General features: G+C 34.4%; 1 protein-coding gene across 14 annotated transcripts in view; it reads left to right on the top strand.

Annotated features, from left to right (window-relative positions):
• The window catches only part of LOC117204947 (tropomodulin), a 115,760-nt gene extending 94,009 nt beyond the window's left edge, over positions 1-21,751 (top strand). For 9 of the 14 annotated variants that reach the window (XM_033442879.1, XM_033442880.1, XM_033442882.1 and 6 more), the window contains one exon: positions 397-1,047. Coding sequence is in view for 4 of the 14 variants with exons in the window: in XM_033442882.1 (XP_033298773.1) it covers positions 397-431 (35 nt within the window). In the remaining 10 variants the exon portion in view is untranslated. Of the gene's footprint in view, positions 1-396; positions 1,048-9,751; positions 9,960-21,509 lie in introns of those variants that run through there. The other 5 variants (XR_004487160.1, XR_004487161.1, XM_033442883.1 and 2 more) reach the window with 3 other exon arrangements.
• The last annotated feature ends 216 nt before the right edge of the window (positions 21,752-21,967 follow it).

A 21,967-nucleotide genomic window follows, 5' to 3' on the forward strand; every position in this document is an offset into this window, starting at 1 on the left:
TAAAAAATAAAATTCTATACGCGTGATTTAAATATCTGAAGACGGAAATTTTAATTCACCCCTTTAAACAGGGGTCGTTTTCTTAATAATTAGAAAACAAAAAGTAAGATCCTGTTTTTTTTTTTAAACGAAGTCCCAGATATGAAAAGTTTACGTTAAACATCTTTGATTCCTTTCACGAAGAATCATCCCCTACACTACAGGACACCATTTGCATAAGAACCACTTTCACTTAACAAACTTTCATTAATCAATTTCAACCTCTGACGTGAAAAAGTGTGTGCTGCGTGTTGAACGATTGCATTCTCTTCACCGGCATGCAACCGATCGGTGAAGATTTTTTAATTCTAAAATGCTGAACGCAGATGATGACAGTGTTTCGGGTGTCTGTTGCAGTACGGCAGTCCCGGCTCGGGGTGGCGACATCTTAACGCGAAGTGGCGTTCGCCTAGGTATTATTTGTACATATATTATATATTTATTTACCTATATGTTATACATACGTACATATATAATATGCATAAGATATATATATATATAGATACATAAAGAAAAGAAAAAACACCACTTACTATCACGCATTGCTCGCGACATAAATGATAATTTCACGTAAATGATAATTCGCATCGTGTAACTTGTGAACAAGAATCGATAAGCGGACGTTCTTGGCGAAGCTTCTTTTTCCATTTTATGTATTAATATTATGCCTCTGTCAATATGTGTCGAAGAATAAAACGATGTCGTTCTCCGGCGTTTGTTTCAATTCCAATCGCAACGCAACCGTGATGGGACACGTTCCATTTAAATTCGTCGAACAAACGATCGGGAATAATGAACCAACCGAGTGTTGTTTTCTTGTTTTTTCCCTTTTTTTCTCTTTTTCTGTCTTTGTTCCTTTTTTTTTCGTAAATTCTCTCCGCTTTACGTGACGATTCTCTGCCTCGTTGAAGGCCGAGCACGTTCACGCTGTTACATACTATGTTCGTTTTGCATGAGTATTTGTACTTTGGCGCAAATTAAACCGCAAATAAACCGTTCTGGCATACACTATTTCGTCCCCCGTTTGTTTACCTCGATCATGTACGATCCCCCTAGCGATAATTCTCTGGTAATGAGAGCAGCGAGTTCTACTTCAACCCTTAAATCAGCTCCACCGATTCTCTATCTCTTCTTTGAATTATTATTGTACGACGATGGTCGTTTTGGCGATTGATTTCGTTGGTTCTTTGAAATTGACCAAATGTTTCTTTACAAGTGGGTACATGTAAGTGATAATCAATGAGTTTGCAAGTGGAAATGGTTTGAGGTAACGTGATGGGTTCGACGAAGTGTAAGTATATAATATTATAATGCTATAATATACGGTGGTACGTAATATACGTGAATTTAAGAATTACATGTGTATAACATTATACGAGTATATAATGTTCATGCGATAAGGGATTCGAGAAATTTTTGAACATCCGCTATTTGAACTATATAAGGTGAGACAATCGTAATAATAATAAAAGACAATTTTAACGATGACCATGATCGTAGTTGGGAAAAGTGTAACTTAATATATAGGAAATGTTTAAGAAACGTTTCTATTAACTTATACTTTTGTTCATATCTTGTAATATACAGAAAGAGTACTCTCCTGTTTCGGTAAAAACTTATAGTTACTTGTTCATTCGTGTTTTAATCGTAACAGTGTAATATACAACTAATATACAATTCCTAAGAAACATCTTTAATTATAATTACTTAGAAATATAATAAAACAGAATTTAACAAAATATGATGAAAACAAAATTACTAACCTGTGAACTAATCCTAATGTTAAACTATTTCAGTTTAAGGGTTGAACGTACGATCCGCTGGCTCTATATAAACGATTGTTGGTTGAAAATTCGGTGGCGATAGCTAGGAAAATATTTTCTTGGTGTCTACATATATCAGACGATGCGAGAGCTCTTTTTATCGGCGTGCGTGCTCCCAAGTTGCCTGGTCGATTTCGAGATTGCATCCTGTGCGCCCAACGAGTAGTTAACTACCTGCAGCTTGTATCGTGCCACCAGCCAAGTTACACGGGGTAGGGCGTACGTGTTACTCCATATAATAACACGTTTAAAACTATCCACCGTGACTTTTTTAAAGCTGCTCGCTCTGATACATGTTTTCCGGGATAATCGTAGGAGGAGAGCTCGCGGAACACGCGCCGCGTTTGCTAATGAGCGTTCGCCTGCTACTGTTTGCGAGCTTCCCCTGCGATTCCGTGTTCCATCGTCCGTACAAAACGCGTTCCTCCTGTAATTTCGTTCAGAAACGACCATCTGAACGTTTCTCGAGTTCTGCAGCATAGTAACTATTGCCTCGGATGCTAGGGAGTACGTATTTCGTTCCGTGAAATTTCCAAACAATTTATACAAATTATAGAACTGAATCGATAGGACGCTGTTCAAAAACCGCGTGTCGATGCTTTTTAAAACGTTCGCGGCGGTTTTTTCTGAAAGAGCGACTATCGATGAAAGGTCCTTCGGGAGACGAGTTCCGAGCTTTGGTATTTATTTGGATATTCCGAACGTAGAAGTTCACGGAATTTGGAAAAATTTTGTGCAATGAGGTTTAGCGAAAATCCTACGTTCGGTAAGTTTGAAGATGTTTGAAGCTTTGAAATCGCGAATGTAGAGAAATTTCGAATATTCGAAATCCTGTTGGCGAATGTTTGGAAATGTAGGAATTTTTGTAGGTTTTCGTTCAATGTTTATGAACGTCCTGGAAAGCTTGGGAATTTAAAATTCGTGCGAATATTAATCCTCGAATGCATGATTTCTTTAAATATAACAAAAGATTTTGAAAATATTCGTCTACTCTGAAACTAGTTTTATCTTTTCGGTTCTTTTTAGTTGTAAGAAGAATTTGTTTCAAAATAGCTACGAGATATATTATAGAACATACAAACGAATCATATCTTATTAGTTGTATTTAAATTATTTTAACGCAATAACATCCGGATATTGAAACTATAATGGACAAAGATAATGAAATGGAAAAATAGTTGACTTTTTATTTTATTCGCTTAGATTAATACTTCGTGTTGTATAATGCGGATGTATTTAATATTGGTAACATAACTATATTCAACATACCATACAGTAAGCAATACTTATCTGATTTATATTATAAAATAAAAGTACGCTATAAAATGTCAACCCAGTATGTATGCATTTAAGGATTAATAACTTCAAAACTCTGAGAATTCTAAAATTACAATTTGAAAGTTTCAAAGCTTCTTTCATATTGAAGAAAAGCTAAATATTTAGTCTAAATGTCCCAAGAATTCAAAATACGTACCAGAAAGCTTATTTGATCTTCAATTGTTTATTAAATTACTTCTTCCGTCTCTCCCTTAAAAAATTTAATGTCCCGACGTTTCCGAGATTTATCTGAAGAATTATCTTTTTGAAGCTTCTGAAATCTTGCTGCAAACAGCAGATTAACGTTCAAAGCATCTCAAATTGCTTTCACTCCCTGCTAATTAAATTCGTATAATAAATCTACGGCTGTAAAATTTTCTATTCGTTCGAAAAAATTCCAAGAGCTCCCGAATTTACGAAAATTTGCATGTTGGTTAACATATCTCGACCGAAACGTGGGAGCACGATGTTTTGGGTTTCGATACTCTGTTAGCCGTGAAAATATTTGTGTCTCATCGAATCTCGACAGAAATCGCACTGCACGATACGTTTTCGCGCGGTTTTTCATTTTTGCTAGATATTTTTTATCCGTGTGGCACTGATACTTCTTTTTTTTTTAGATATACCTTCCAACGTTGTCGTAGGTGGAAACAGATTTTCTGTTTCTGTAACACTATCTTTTTTTGTTCAATGCATATTTTTGTTTACTGCACTCAAGAGTAGTATTTTCTACACACAGCCATTGTGATTAAATATTAATTTAAACATTATTTTAATTAGTGCTTGGTAGCACGCACTGGTTTGCAGTAGAGAATCTGTAAGATGGTCATCAAATGTTTAACAAGTATTAAATAGAAGTATTGGGTTGAAGAGAAAACTTGAATGTAATATTTGACCATTATTTCAGCGTTAATAAATAATCAGATTGTCGAATGCGAGGTAGAATTAACTGATTATGTATATGCACTGATAGAGATTGTGTAGGTCTCACAAGGACCAAAACATAGCAAACCCATTAAGGACCAAGCAATGAAATAATTTCTAACAAGCAATTTATTGCTTTATCAAGATAAAACAAATGTATTAGAATGATAGATGGCGTTAAGAACTTTACCACGCGAATCAGAAATACAAAGAAGAGATGTTTTAATTAAAAGAACACTACCATCATAGCGTTACAAATACTCAATTTCTGCATGTGTTATTTTAAATCGTAGAAGATAGTTGGAAGAGGAGATACTGACTGAAAGAAATGTTCAGTAACGTTAGAACGAAGAATTCGATGATATAAACCAACTAATTACATTATTTTCTATGAAGTAATAGCACATCGATATAATTTTTATCAAACTCCAATGAGATAAATTAGTTGACATAACAAGTGAAATATTGCGTTAATGCAAAATTGATCCTTGACGGGTTCATATTAAATGGTGACTAATCTACCGTGATTAATACCAGTAAGAAAATATTAAAAGAGAACACTGAACGAACGATCGAATGACAGAAAGGTATTAAGTCGGAAATACTTTGACACCCTGCAAGTTCCACGTGGAAGGGAGAACACTGGCGTTGTGAGTTAATTAAATTTATGTCGATTTCCCTTTTGAACGTTTGTCAGCTGAGTAGACTCGATTGTAGGTGGATTTTGAGTTGAAAGATCCGAGGACTACGGCGAATGATGTTAAGGACGGGAGAATAATAATGAGGTTTGGCCGACTGTTTGTCCGCTGAACTCTCTGTTCTTTCCTTTGCAAATGAACCCATTTGTATTCAGTCGTAGGGTTAATTCGTCCCTGGTCAATATCCACGCCTAGAAGGTCTCGTTAAATTTTAGAACGCCAAGTACGTCGGTCCACGAATACACCGAAGAAGATTATTTTCAGTATAGGAACGCGATTACGAGCAATTTCACCTGCACGTGTTTGCGCTCTTCGCGCCGTTTCCGGTTCATCCCCTGCGCTTGGCGTTGATACGCCGAAGCAAATTGCTTGTTTGCGTTATGAGTTACGTAAAAGATGAAGATAGTCCGTGTTAAATTCTCTCGAAAGTTCCAGTTTCGAGGATTATTATACGTAAATATTGAAACGGTGCTGTTTGGGATAGAAGTCCTGTGGAATAAAAGTTAAACAACCTGGTCATTGCGGAAGAAATGGGAAAGATTGAATAAAATTGTCGATTTATCTATCTTGGTATTTGTATTAGTTTATTATATACGATATAACGTCGACTTATTATACATAGTTAATCGGCAATTTTCGATACGTTTGCCGTTATAATTCGAAGTTATAGTTCTATGTCTAAGCATTCAATTGTAATAATAGAATATGAATTTTGGTATATTGAGCTTTTGTATATTTGTAAAATTCTAATTAGGATTTCGATGAAGAATTTACTTGTCTTGTCGTAATAGTTAATTCATATTTCATTTACGTTCGTGTAATTCAGTTAACATAAAGTGAAAGCGAGCATCTCAAGATAGATAAATTTTAGTCAATGAAATAATAAAACAGGGTAAGAGAGAGTCCCTGGTACTGATACGACTAGGAATAAAGTTTACGAGATAACTGGGACTTGACGTAACTTTCTTAAGATAGAAGGCATGGCACTAAAAATGAGAAATTCTGGACCAGTGGCAATTGAATTTCTAATGAAGTGAATTAACATATATTTCAAATAATATAAAAATTTAGCCGGTTTCTGAAATGATAAAGTATATCGAAATAATAAGAGCATATGGTTCCATTGCAAGAAGTAATGACACTAAAATGTTTATATTAAATAATCACCCTAAAAGAATTAACGTGCTTCAAGACAATAAATTAAGGTTTACTTAGAACGATGTAGCAGTTTATCATGTTTTAAATAATAAAATAGATAAAGACCCATACGAGAATAAAAGCATATGGTTCTAGTATAAGAAGTGATAACAATGTAATATAAAATATCTCTCATCCATATCCTTATAAGAGATTCTTCCCATGATAGTAAAATTTTATTTACATAATACATGTATTCTTTTCCTATTTGAGAAATCATTATATATACACGAACTTAACATAGTACGTAAACTATTATTAGAAATGTTTATTATTCGCAATTCCATCATTTCTATCATTTTCCATTAAATTTCATCGTAATTTAGCGCAAACAAAATAATTTTTCCTGAATCTAAAGTGATATCTCATTCATTTTATTTACGATATTATAAACGTTTTTTAATGTCTATTATCATTTCAAAGAAATTATATTAATATAACACACACACACACACATACAAGAAATACGGAGAAATTATCACAAAACATAAATTCGGAAAAAGTCATCTTCGATCAAACAATCCACCAATTCGCGATCAATTTTATAACCGAATACACAATCTAGAAACGCGAACGAAGTACCAATGGACGTTAAAATTGCAGACAAACCCATTAAATGTAGTTGAAAAGTTATATCGTTCGAATAATTACGATCACGGTGCAACGTGTTTCATTCTTGCACGCACAAAGACACGCGGAACAGGGGAAATTCACGTGGTTTTACCTGTGATTGATGCAGGCTGTGCTACTTTGTTCCGCGAAATTGGCGGGTAAACGCCAGGTCCGGCGGAAAAACGGCGGAACCGGCAAGACTCGCGATAGAAGTTCGAGCCAATTTATTTGCCAATTGGAGCTTCAATTACTTTTTCAGCCGGCCTGCGTACGGCTCAGTTTTTTCTTCACCGTGCCTTGCTTTTTATTTTTTTATTCCTTCGTTTTTTACTCTTTTCTTTCTTTTTCTTTTTTTTTTTTACTTCTCGTTTTACCGTCCTCGGTTTTTATCCTTCGTCAGAAATCGTCGACCATTTCGTCTCATCTATTTTGGATTTTACGCTGTCATCGATGCCGCCTCTACTTCTTTTTTCCTCGGCTGCCCGGTTTTTCTCCCTTTCATCAGATCCCGTGAACCAATTTTTCCTCGCTGGATATTAAAGTCGATTCCTCTATCACCGTGCGCGCATTCATCTCGAGAAATTTCATAGTTTTCGGAAATTCGACGTTTCCCCTCTATTTCTATCCATTTCAGCTGCGTTTCCGATATTCACGCCCCTCTGCGGCTCTTGCTACAGCCGATTAAATTGGATCTTTTTTTCTCCTGAAACCAGCTATTCCTGATGTTTTTACAAGCGGATGTCATGAAAAAAGTCTCTGGTGAAATATTTGTGATCCATTGGTTTATCTTTGTCCAAACGTTTAAAGTTAAGAGTTTGTCTATTGAAGCTAGAATTCAGTTTTTGGAATGTTTGAAACTTTTATATCGGAAATATCAGTTTATACACGTTAGTTTAATCTTGATACCGCGACACGTTCTACTATATTTAGATTTTCCGATGGACGTACATCATCATGTGCTACACATCATTATAGGATTTAATTGCATGCTGCCGCTACACGATTTTTCTACTAGGTACCTTATGGTTTTCGCAGTATTTATGGTTTTAATGAAATAACATATTCAGATATATTAATTTGTATATAGAGATCTTCAATCTGTTGCAAGTATAATCATAATTGATAAATCATAATTCGTATCACGTCTGTGACATTACGAGGCGTGCGTTCAATCCACGTAATGATGCACTGTTAGAATTTCAGTGATGTTTCTACTATAACGTAACCAACGTTTGAGACATTTTTCACTATAAATGAAAATCTATAGAAAAGACGTAGAAATTTTGCAAAATCAATCTTTCTTATTAACCCCATAGCAGGGAAATATTTTTAAAATGAATCGTTTATGAATGCTCCCAAAAGTTAAAAAAAAAAAAATCATTCTTTCGACGCTCTATAGGTTTCATGAAAAAAAATTTATTTTCCTTTCAAATTTTGCGAACGTTAATAAACAACTGTCAGAGTTAATTGTTCGTCATCACAGCTTTTATGATGAAAATTGTTTTTCTTTTAACTTGCGCCAACATTTGAGAAACAATTCTCAGCGCTGATTGTGCCCCGTCTTTCCATAGATTTAATAATAAAAATTGATTTTCTTTCACTTTTATAAACGCTGATGAATGAACAAGCCCATAAATTGGAAAGTACAGGAAAGTGATGATGCTACAAACTGTGTTTTTCGAAACCTTCGAGTTCGCCATATTATTTGTGCCATTTTCTCGAACGCGATGAATAAACTTACAGAGATAAGTCATTTGTGTAATTGGCATTGAATATTAATGGCGTTAAATTAAAAGCTAATAAAAGTGAACCAAAAAAAAAAAAAAAAAGAAAATAAAGTTGATCTGTTTGGCTTCTTAGAGACTCAAATAATTCCGAGAATTAATTATTCCTACATACGGTTAGTAGTAAAAAATATATGTTTCTCTTAACTTTAGAGATACTGAGCGTAAGGTGAAGGTTCTTTCTAAGATTGAAACGGTAAATCAAAGAAAACTGGACTCGCGAAGAAAGACGATATAGACGCACTTATCACGTTGCCATTGTTAGACATACCTGCAGGTGTATTCTTTGCTCGACTTGGGAACCTGCCTGGCTTGTTGAAACTTCCTATACCGAGGCGGAACGTTATCTTTCAGCTTCATGTTCAGTGTCAGAAACACGTAGAAGTCGCATGGAATTAGATATATTTCAATAGTAGAATAATATGTATAGTTCTTGTTTCGTAGAAACTATACGTATGTTGAATTCACATTCATAAAAGTAAGTTTAGCGACACATCTGTGCCGATGACTGAGACAGCTGTGAAACGAATGTTAAAGAAACTTAAAAAAAAAAAAAAAATAATATAAGGATTCCCGATGGGTTAACTCGTCTTCTCCGGTTAATAGATTGATCGCATTATAATATTTTACACATTTACGAGTTTTATATGTGGAATATAAATCTATATACCTATATGAAATAGGAAGACAGGATCGGTGAATGTGGTTACGTAACAGTCTTTATGCGACTTATGATTACAAAGTATACTTATGATCATAGAGTAGTGGGTTAAGCGATTCAGTTTGCGAAATTGATCCAGAATAAGCCAAGTCTTCGTCGCAAGGAAATCCTGCAGTCGAAGCCAAGGATTTTAGCTATACGTTTTCCATAATGGCATAGTTATAGCTATAATAGTTCCTCGTGACCTGTTTTTTCTTTTCTCCCTCACAATGTCGGTAAAAGGACGAATGAAATTGTGATAAAGTGAATGTTACGAGTAAAGAGGTAGAAATTAATCAAAACATCGTGTAACAACGAATAAATGAAATAGTAAGCAATCAAAATCATTGCAAAAAACAAAAGAGGGTTTTCTCTACAACAGGATAATGAAATTAAAATTCAAAATAATATTCTCGATTTCACGCTGTTTTATTCGAATTCGACGATTACTTCGTGATGTGTGATGAAATATGTACATTTGTACGTACTTGTGTATGTTGATATTACCAGTAAATATATTCATAAAGCTGAGAGAAAAATTGAATTTATAATAAAAAGTTTAAATCATATCAGTGGGTACCGTTACGCTACGTTTTATTATTTTTATCGTCCAATATTTTTTGTATCATGTCGTCATATTAAATTCCTGTTCTTTAGGATTATCCTGTAATGAAACCACGGTTAATGGATGGTTCACGATAACTTATCATTAGCCGAGCCAAGATATTCAAGCCATTCAAGCAAGATTTTGTCCTCGTAGTAGCCAAAAGGATAAAAAATCCACCGTTACTTTGGTACATGGGCTTAAATATTTTAAAATAATCTTTTATAATAAATGTTAAGGTTGAATGTCGTGCTTTATTAATAGTTGACTGTTTAACACGTTGACTGCCACGATGCTCATCGGTGATTAGTAAATTTTGTACAATGTTTAAGATAAGATAAATTTTATGGAACAAAAAATTTTTATCAACGTGAATGATATAAATAACATTGCCAAAAAAAAATTGACACAACTACAATATAATATTTTGCAAATATTAAATGTTACAGTGCATATTTCAATGTATTTGCTCCCAGAGAGAAATATATAAAAGTTGCATGACAGTCAACTTGTTACATACCTTTTGTGATCCTAATGATCATAAATATAATTTCCATACGTATCTTCAAATTTCTTCCAAACTCTGCCAATATAATCATCGCGATCGAGTCTCATAACTGGACCGCGGACTTTTAATACGCATTTAAAAAACATGTAAAAACACGAACATCGAATTCACATAGCTAAAACGTAAAAATACATAAGAATTCAAAATATAATGCTCGTTGTAACATTCGATGGATGAAACAAGTGTTTGCTTTGTTCTCACTTGTATTTATGAAAATATGAATTTGCATAAAAATCTGCCATCTACTCGCAACAGCGCCAATGAAAAAGTGTCTCATACAACACGCATGACATATACGTGAATGGTTTCCACTACTAGTTTCGACTACTAGGATGAGCTACTGATAGGTCGAATGTGTCTCGAAACAGGTGCACGAAACGTAGAGAACAAGGCTTAGAATTATTTATCAGGATGATTATTGAGGTCCGTAATTCTATTGCGCTTCCGATGCACTGTCATCGGTGGAAGCGGTGAAACTGGCGTCGTCTCTGTTTCACAGTCTACGCGGCCACGTTGATAATTAATTCGCCGTGAAATAGGGATCGTAGAGGGTCTCCCCGCGGGCTGAGGGCGCCGCAGCGGTCGTATATCGCGGCGAAAGCTGTAATGCGAGGTTATTAACGATCCTGTCGTCGTGGAACTCGCCTTTTGCTCACGCGTTACGTAACAACGCGGCAATGCCTCAATCCGATAACACGGCCGCATTCACGTGACGTCAATACGTTTGCGTAAACCAGACGATCGATCTCCCTCCTCGTTTTACCGGCCGCGTTTTTTGGCACACGTTACAACCCCTCTACTCTTTCTGTTCCAGTATCTTGGGACGCGATTGTGCGTGTAATTTTTCTGCTCTTTCGCTGTTATTATTTTTAAGCGAACTTTGAAAGGGGCACACCCTCGTTTGTGATCGTTACAACGATAACGCTTACGAGGAAATTGGGAAAGTTATTAGCGGATTATGGATTTTAATGCATCTATGGGGAATTTAAAGGTAAAATGCACGCGATGAATATGATACGTAATAGTAGACGAGTAGAATACTCGTTGCAACATCAAGTGGGTAAAACAAATGCTTGGGTTTCAGATCTTTAATTGCATTAAATTGTATAAAAATATATATATTTTTAGAGATATTTGATCCAGTTATTGGGAAGTTACTAAGATTTTATGTTACGAATTTGATTTTTCAATTGAGCAAAATTTAAATGTTATGAAGTTACTCGTACGTTTAATATTAGGATATGCAATAGAAATAAATTTGTTCTTTGTATAGGGAAATCAAATTAAGTCAATCGAAAGGGATATCAACTTGGAATTCTTCCACTTTGGAATACTTTTTCATTGCGAAGCTATTGAAATAAAGAAAGTTGTGATTGGATACTTGTCGCATTAATTTAATAGAATTAGCAAGGGATCTACTGTAGATGTAAATTAATTGCAAAATAATTCCAGATCTTTCACGAATCAGTGGACATCTTTGACCTTAGGTAATTATTAGGTAATTCTCGTAGGATCTCGTGTATGTAATCTACCTTGATCATTGGGAGATTAGGTGATGATAGTAGGTCAATGTAAGGACCAGGCCCAAGGGACAACATACCCCGTGTCCATAAATTGCTCGTACGTCACGAGTTTACAATACGTCTGTCTATCCTTCGACACATCTGTTTATATTGTCCACAGAAATACAGACTTTCTAGGTTCTAACAGCAATTTTTTTGTAAGACATTAGTTAAACCTTCTTCAGTATAAGAATTTTAATTACTTTATGCTATTTTTACAACATATAAAATTTAATTATCGTGCTTCAGATAACAACTACATTCCATTATAGAATTGCTGTCTGATGATCCTAAATTAATGTCAAAAATTTCTTTCTTAATTGGACAGTGACCTCCTTTCTACCTCTTTCCCTCTCTTCAACCGTAGACTTTTATTTGGAACAATTAACTCATAATTTATAATTCGTATGAAAAGCCTCAAGGCTCCATATATCTAGCTGCAACTAGAATCATTTTAGATTCATTTGCAGTAATAAGAAGGCAGCTATAGCATTGAAATAATATTTATAGTTATTAATAGTTTTTAGAAGGGAAAGAAAGACGTAGGTTTCGTCTCGAAAGCTACAAAAATTTATTAGTACGGTTATTAGATTGACCGTGAATTTATACTTATAATCGATCTCGATCGATCGATTTTAGCTGGTTTTCGTTACGTAACTCAAATTATTATAGAAAATGAAGCTGCCTCTTTATCGCAGCAACGTTTTCAATTTTTCAATTTTCTCATTTCTTAAGGCCCGAGATTTAGCTACACGAAACTAATATCTTTTTCACTTAAGGAGGACGATTCGGATCGTAAAGGTTGAAACTGTAATACTATGAATCCCTGCTTAAAAATATTCCAATTAATATACATAATTCGTTCGAACGAGGAGCCATTTCGTCTCGCACGCGGTTCATTGAATTTGCGAAATTGCGAATTTCTATGTTCCAAAGTTGGGAAATCCTTGGCCCTCGAGTAGTAGGAAGTTACAAGGGTTTCAATTTGTACCATTCAAATCCAGACGATGCTTCCTTCCCTTACGATTAATCTAGTGTGGCGTCAAGATCGATCGATGCGCTCTTTCTGGTTCCGAGCTGGGTTAAGTCCGATCATCGACACACTAGCCTTAATTACTCTGCTCAGCAAGTTGCACGTCAATCGGAAAGCTTTCTGCCCGAGCTCGACGAAGAAAAGTGATGGACCACCTAGATTAGCGATTCCACTATAAAAGGCGTCTTAATGGTTACACGATCTATTTTCCCTTAAGGAAAAAAAGTTTCGCTGAATCAAAATCAAGCTGAATGTTGATTTCAATATCGTTAGGAAAATAAAGTGCAATTCATTCGATTTCATACACTTATTCGTTTGAACGCAGATTTTATTCGGTCAGATTCAATCAGTTTCAATTGTAATTAAGGTGTATCAAAATTTTATTAAACTCGACTCGATATTATTCGTAATTTATTGTTTAAATATTAAAACACGTTCGATAATATACCATTATTAATATAGCGTTGTTTTATCTTTGACTTTAAAAGTATATGATACATCATTTTTTCTTTTTTCTCTCTTTTTTTTTTTTAGTTTCTTACCCACGACTTGTCATGTTTTGTCGTATGTTAATATAGTTATTCTATGGAGAACTTTAGAAGCTCGATTGTTCCCAATTGTCACACCAGTAGAATTTCTATCCCAAAATTTAACCAGTTAACGAACACGAACAATTTCTGAAAGGTAAAAAATTGTTAAACGAATTATTTATCAAACTTTCTCGTTCCTCTTACGCAAGAAAAATGTATTGCCGCTGATCACAGCTTGTGATATTTCTCTAATGGTATTAGTTTCGTTGTGCCGAAGAAACTTAGTCGATCAAGCACCAATCAATACGGGTGAACAATTTTCGAACAATAATACAATTCTACCCAAACTCTCATCAAATTCTACAATTCCACTCACGTTTATTACAAGCTCCAAAGACAGCCCGAAAAGTAAACGATCCTGGCGTCGGCAATCCCATCGTAAGTCCTTTCCAAGCGAACCAATCGAACTCGTCCCGTGCAAGCGAAGATTTCCCTGCCCTGGAAATTCAAACGATGACCAATGAAGGAACTATTTTCGCGTGGGAAATCGGTTGCAAACAGCCATCGAAACTGAAGCAGCGATGCGCACGGACGACGTTGATCGTCGACGGAAGCGTTTCACGATTCCAGGCAACCGGATTCGCCCGGTGACGTAATGCAAACGAGAAGAGAAGAAAACTTCTTCGAATCACGAAGTCGAACGTTTCACACTCGATTGACACGTCACTGGGTTTCATCCTCTCGCTCAGCCAGGGAGAAACTTCCACCAATTTCACCCAGCTATTTTCTCTTCATCCATTTTTCCTTCGTGTTCGCGTTTTCCTAGACGCAACAACCTTTTAGGAATATATCCGCGAGTGGACGTGCCACGTCGGAATTTAATGTCCCGTGAAACGAGCCTTTTCTCTCGTCCGGCTTGCTTCCGAATTCGCCACCTCTCACCCCCTTTATCATTACGCGTACAGTTGCAACCGCGTAAAACGACATCGCGGGCTTCGCTGACAAACACTCGCTAATAGAATATCCTCTTGAAAATTGTGGCTTTTCCCCCGGAGAATCTGGTTAGTCGGTTGCGTAAACGATGATTTTATAAAGGACACGTAAGACGTTTCGTTGGGTTTCTGTTTCTAAGAAGATTTTATCGATGGATTGGTGTTACGGCCTTTAGGTAGATACATTGGTTTTATATGCAATTTTTCGATATATTGGTTTGGTAATACTTCCAATGGATATTTAGACATTTTTATTATAGTTTCGATACGGAAATAAAACTATCAAGTCAGGTACACCTTCGTTCGTAAGAATTAGGACACTTAGAAAAGAAGAGACAAGCTTGACAAATTATCACGAACTTTCATTAAACCTTCCACGATTTTCATCACTGATCAATTAGTTATTAATATTCTGCTTCTATGATGAGAATTCTATGATGTGATATTTTCACTTCGTAAGTGATCGTTAATGTCTCCGTTACATTGTGCGAATTCTGTTAAGTCAAATGTTTTATATGCTTCCCGATAAAAATTACGATTCGGTGGAAGGAATTTGGAGAAGTGAATTTTTAGTTTAATTCCTCTATGGAGGTTTGAATTGTGTAATTTCAGAAGAAAGGTAGTCACGCATCGATTCTGCTACTGTTCTAACGGTGGATCGATACTCGAAATACTTTTTGACTACATTCGGGATGCGCCATTCAGATCGCGAAACTTTTCGTGGCTGCGTTTCATTTATCTCCCGCTGGCAGACACAGCCGCTCCTATTCTGTAAAAAAATTACGGCACACCGATAAATCTGATTTCTACCGAAAGTTTTCCATACGATAGTCGTTCGCGATTCCTCATGATTTGTGGAGAAAAAATGGCCCTCCCTTTCAACGGTGGCATCCTGATGAGAAATCAACGGAAATGTTTCGGAAATCGACGGACAAATTTTACCATTCGCGTCAACCTGAATTTGTTTTTTTCCATTTCCAACGACTTTCGACTCCGTTTTTTGATGATACGTATTATTGGGAATTTATTGCAGTCGAATTTTTGCAAAAAATGATATTGCAATTGCTGCATTGTATAATTTCGAACGTGTTAATTAGTCTTTCAAATTTAATACATTGCATTTACCTAGGAATACGTAATAACACTTTCCTTGTTCGTTTTAATTACTTTTTAACACTTTTTTATTTTATAAACGGCGATATTTTCTATATAAATAAAATAAAATCGTAATTGTAGTTTTTTACTTATTATCCTGTATTTCCTCTAACATAGCGATCCGTATGTTGTTTAAAATTAATACCGTAAAATATTGGCTGAACTATTTTCTCGAAAGCAAACGTCAAAAATTTTGAAGGAGGAAGATGACGAGACAGAATGTCGGAGGGTATGTGATTCGAGGTGAAATGCTGAAAATTGATGCATTTATCGTCGTCGAATAACAAACAGTTTATTCATGAAATCTGTCAGTTTCGTTTACACCGGACTAAAATCAAGACTGTGTTTGTAAAAGCAATACGCGGAACCACAGTTTGCTGTTTAAATATCAAATATCAATGTTGTTCGCATATTGACGCTGTCACTGTTGTGGTTTCCAGCTGAAATCCTTTCGTAATATGATAGATTTTTTCGTGTGACTCGCGTTCGATATAATGTAATTGCTTTTTCCAAAGAAAAATTTTATTAATGAAATTGAATTAAAAGTTTGATATATCGCATTATATTTGTAGTTCTCACAGCTTCAATTTAATTAAGATAAAAAAATAAGATTTTTCTATTTATGTATAGATGTTTGTATAATTTTGGAGGAAAATATTTTGTTAACTGCAAATACTAAAATGTTTCAATAACTGGTAGCTTTCGTTTGAAAATTTTACATATTATTCCCTGTTTTGAAACGCAAATTTTGATTTATGACCAGATCGGAAGAGGAAACTGCTACTTCAAACTAGAAGTACGCTTTTCAAGAATCGTCAAACTAAAAATTCGTTTTTTCTTTTTTAGGGATCGTGAAATTAAAAATTATTTATATAATAATAATTAATAATTATTTAAAAATAATAATTAAGAATTATATATATATAAAAAAAGCAAATTTTGCTTCAGTGACACCACCTCAGGCGTAAGAGTAAAAATAGCTGTAAAAACTATTTGCATATAGTAGCTGTATTCTCCAATCAGGTTTTACGTTATAATATCAATTTTACTCGTACGTTCATAACATAAAATTTTTGTAATCCTGAAAATACTACTATCTGATACGAAATATAATATATTTGGTGTTAATTAGTACGTAAATGCTATAATAAATACAATAGTATGTAGATACTTTTTGTAGTCGCTGTGCATAAATAAAAGGTAAATAAATATCGTACTTTTTAAAAGACAAAGAAAAAATAAAAAATTGTATATAACGCATCGAATGTGCTATAGATGGATGTTTATCAGTGTGACAATTTTTTCGTTACATTATACGAATACATAAATTATTTCAGCTTCCTTTAGATAGACAGAAAGATCGTAAAATATTCGATAAAAATCAACGTTATGTTGTTCAATCAGTATAACTCTGCTTTGAATATATTCTCGAAAATAGTAATTCAACTGGAGCAAATGTTCATAATGTTTCATCGATTCTCCCTAAAATTGTCACGACTGGCTGATTTTAATTAATACATGTTGCATCCAATGCATACAGGCCGAGCCAGTGTTTGCACTTTAAACAATATTCTGCATAATAACGCGTCGCTCGCCGATAGAATCGATTTGCCAACGGCACGGAGACCTTTTTTGCTTATCGAGATCGTTGAAAACGTTGGTGACACGTTAAAAATGCGCGTACCACGCTTGCACATCCCAGATAGTAATTTCCGTCGAAGTTGTAATTTGTTTGCTGGTTTACACGATCGGAGAGCCGTTTTCCAAGTATAAGAAAAATTTGAAATTTTTATGCGTCCGTGCTGGAATTTCGAAGCGTGTCGCGAAGATAAAGCCTTGATAAATTATTTTCTAGTTCGAGCAATATATTTCGTATAATTAATCTTCGATACCCGATGTCCTTTTTCCTCAATTTTAATTTTCGTTCAGCGCAAATAAATTTCAGAACGATTCGCTACATTTGACAAATGTATATACATAAGTACAATTATAATACAAATATTCGATATAAATTTCCTTTTAAGAAAAAGTATTTATTTTTATAGGCAGAAATCGTATTTATTTAAATACGATAAAACGTGCGTGAATTATCAAAGATAATCGTCGATTTCGAAATCCTCTACATTGTCTGCAATATTCTTATTGGAAATACAGATATTATTATCACATTTCTTTTTACAAAATGAAACACTTAAACACTTATTGTTTAGGTTTAAATACGTATTGATTTCTTCTTTTTCAAAGCAGGTACATACGTTTCGATATGGAACTGAAACAGTAGCAAATATAATTATTTTCATTTTCTAAATTATGTTCGACGAGTTAAATTTGAATTAACTTTTCTACAATCTGTGTGTATAAAATGCACAGTTATACAAACATTTTACGTAATAAGATAATGAACAGCGAGATAAATACACATAGATTGTATAATCTCCTAATCAATCCTTTTTTTTTATATAATCTATATATTTTTATTGTATAATCTCTTCCTATCTATCTGTATCTATCATACAGACACGTTGCATGATTTTGTAATCTAGCTGTAATCTCTCTATATGCTTTACATTCTTAAAAGGTAACTTTACTCTCCACTACTTATCATTATTTTCTTTCTATGAAACACATTATATACCAGAAAATAATAAAGACACTTTAAAATTTTAATTTATTCTCTAATCTGTTGAAAGAAAATCAAAGGCTTCTTATACTAATATTTAGATATTAACTATCTGTATAATAATATATAATATATAATATATGAAAATTCGATGTAACATCTTTATTAACAAAATTTCTATTTCTATTATTTTCGCGAAATCTCAATTAACAAAAAAAGAGAAACAAAAAGAATGTATTAATATTTCCATTTTCCAACACAAGAAACGCCACACACTTTTCATATTCACATTCTTCAATAAACTATCCTTTAGAATTATATTCCAATCGTCGACTTTCGCCATCGTTTCAACTTATTCGTAACTTTTTCCGACGAAATTTTCCCGCACAACAGCAGGGACAGCCTAAGCCTTTCAAAACCGAAGATTTTCACGGTGAAACAAACGTTGGCTGGCGTACAACCGTTCGCGTTAATTACTGAAACTTTAGGAATCGCGTGCGTCACGGAATAAAAGAGAATACTGTATCCGCTGGGATTATCCCTCCGAAAGATGCTGTCACTGCAAACTGTCGGCCGACATTTTTCTGTGGCCACGGTTTTTTCACGTTTCGTGCTTTGTCCCTGTCGCGTCGCGTCGCTTTGATCTTCCTCGGCTTCAGAGTCCTCCGCGTCCATTTATATCTCCGCGAGCTACGAATCGAGGTTGAACGCGAGCATAGCTCGCTGGAATTTAAATCATTCATTACGCTCTCGTCGCTGTTTGTAACTCGCGGATCTCGTGCACAATTATCGTTTCGATGAACCTTTGAAATTTCGATGTCGTTGACGTTAAGCGACAGAAAGCGTGAAAACTGTTATTCGCGTTCAAGAACGTATTTAGGGATATTCGGGGAGTTGATGGATCCTTCCATTGCGCTTGAATTATATTTGAAGAATTGGAAAGTATAGTCGATCGAGTATTTAAATTGGTTTGCGTCTGTTTAAAAATGTGTTAGATATTTGAAAATGCTATTTAGGTATATTTTGGGAATATTTGTTATCTATCTGCTTGCTATCTAATGTTTACTATCATATAATCATAATCATATAATAATATGTCATAATCTATAACATGTTTGCTATCTAATCTGTGCTCACCTGAAGATGTTCGCTACATCTGAGAAAAAGTTAACGATCTTGAGGTAATCTTCGATGAAATTTATTGGAAATAAATTGTCAAAAGATTAAGGAAAGAAAGCCAAATAAGAAGAAGGTTTCTATAGTTTGTACTCGATGGAGTATTTATCTTCAACTTGATTTATATTTGTCTAGGAATACTTGGAATATTTAAAAACAACAACAAATAGTTTAAACTTCAGAAATAGTAAAGAAACGTTGTAGAATTTGTCTCCTATTGAGTGTTAGTTTTACGTTAATTTGTATAACAAGTAACGGAGGGTAGCTGGTTTATGGATTTTACTGTGAATGTAAACTTTAAGCTTCCGATTGCAAGAACGATGATTCTTTTTCAGGAACTAGCTAATTGAAATACAGACCGTTCCTATTTATATATTCTTAAGTGCACATTTTAAAACTCAGGAAGTGCTTTCAAGCAAACACGTGTTCATTAGATGTTACGATTCAATACACATGTAGAACATCCCTGTTTCCTAAGAGGGAAACATTTCCTGAAAGTGGAAAAAAGAGCTTGCCTCGATTTATTCCGAGCTAGCAAGATTTTCCATATCTGAAAGTTACATTATTTAGCGAAAAGAAATTTTTTGAACGTAAATTAAAGGTAGAAATACTTTGTTCTTAATATTATACGCGTAATATTAGTATACAGTTACACAATATATTTCAATGAAATTCTCAAAGTTTCAATTATTTTAAGAAAATTAGTTCCTGTAAAATTTTTTGAAGCTCTTTTTTACAAGTAATTTTTAATCCTTAATCGTCGTGTTTGCGTTAAAAGTACCTGCTACTCGCATTTCTTAAAACTCGAATTAATTTATATCTTTTCTATAATCGAGAAACGAATCCAGCTAAGAATCCAGTTAGATACACTAAGTAAATTATTCGCCGTGAATTTTCCATTATCGGTGTTTATCATTACTTAGATCACATGCAATTGAATGCAGAAGCAGGACATTTCCACGACAACGTCTCCAGTGAAATTCGCGTCTAGAGAACGACTCCAATCGAAATAATTCAAGACAGTTCTATCTGGAGAATTGTTGCAGCCAAGCGATGTTATATTCAAAAGAATGTCGAGGCTAAATTGCTTTATATTTTAACTCTAATTCTTTCTGCCTTAGAACAAATTTTCCTTTATTGCTCGTACCTTTAATCTCGCAGTTTGAGAAGTTTTAAATTATTCAAGAATGTTACATCGATCTATATGTGCATTCTGACCCCATTATCGCTTAAAATATGCGAGTTTCATATGTCGTGAACCGAATAAATAAATGAGAAGAGGTTATTTTTAAAGAAGCTTCAAGCTCCTCGAAGCACACTTAAAATAATAATTGTTACTTTCTTCAATTGGGACCATATGCTGCTCTACTTTGAAATTACCGTTCGATTATTCATTTAAAGAGACCGAATGCAAAAAAGCTATTTGCTCAGTAAAAATTATTTTTAGAACTTACCTTTCTAAAAACCTCCTTTCCCATTTAGTTCAATATTATCTGCTCCGTAAGTCATTTAGTCTCGTTCGAAATCCTCGATGCATTATCCTCCACTTCAACAACTGTTTAAAATACTCAACGTTTCCCCACGTTCAAAAATATCCTCCTGTAATCTCTTCCAACTATTTGAAAAGTATCTTCGTGATACGAAGTGGTTTCCTGAAACAAGCGATATAAATGAAAATAGTGATTTCATACCGGACAAGAATCCTTCAATACGACATAATATGACTTTTATTCTTTGGAAAATCAAGTTTAAAGATCTTAACTTGTTGGATTTTTAGAAGAAGGAAGACTTTTTCCAATATTTTTACTTGTTAAAAAAAAAATCGTTAGTTTCTATAATATTCATTATCTTCGTTCACTGTTAAAAATAATTAATAAATACTTGACTTCTAATTTTAGTTAATCGAGGTTAATCAAGAGTATCCAATGAATTTTCAAATTCCGTTTTCTCCACGTTGAAATCTTTTAAACAAATTCTGCCTTATATTGCAACAGCCACGTTCTCCATGACACAATTATATAAATAACGATACGTCGAATTTTCTTCGAAAAGAAACGCAATCGCCGTGTTTTTCGTCAAATGATCGATCGATTCAGTGGACTCGAGGATCCCAGATCAGCAAGCTTGGTCACATGTTCTCACACAAGGCCATCGATGGGCGACTTTTTTCCACAGATCGTCTACACCGCACGGGAAGGTCTTCCCGCAATTATACCATCGGTTGGGCCGTACGTCGATGATGATGATCACCAACGTTCACGAATCTCGACAAGGACGACCTTTCATGGCGACCAAGACGCTTGAGTAATCTGTCAGCGATTATTTATTGTATTAACCGGATCAATTTGGTATTTAGAATAAGACAGAAATTTTAAATTATATGATTTTCAAAAGAATGCAGTTTAGACGAATGACAATTCATTTTTAAGATCATTCGATTGCGATTGAGGGATGATCAACCCTTAACTGCTACGTAAGATAACGCGATATTTCGAATGTTGTAAATATCGTCGTAATTTTGTTTTCAAGTAACAAATGACACTGAGTGTCGCTAACCTTCGGTTACTAATTTATTAATAATTACAAACCGTGTAACATTAAAGCTATTTATATTTTTACATTATTTACGATAT

The sequence above is a fragment of the Bombus bifarius genome, unplaced genomic scaffold, assembly GCF_011952205.1.
Source record: "Bombus bifarius isolate JDL3187 unplaced genomic scaffold, Bbif_JDL3187 scf7180000007984, whole genome shotgun sequence".
In the NCBI taxonomy this organism is placed as follows: Eukaryota; Metazoa; Arthropoda; class Insecta; order Hymenoptera; family Apidae; genus Bombus; species Bombus bifarius.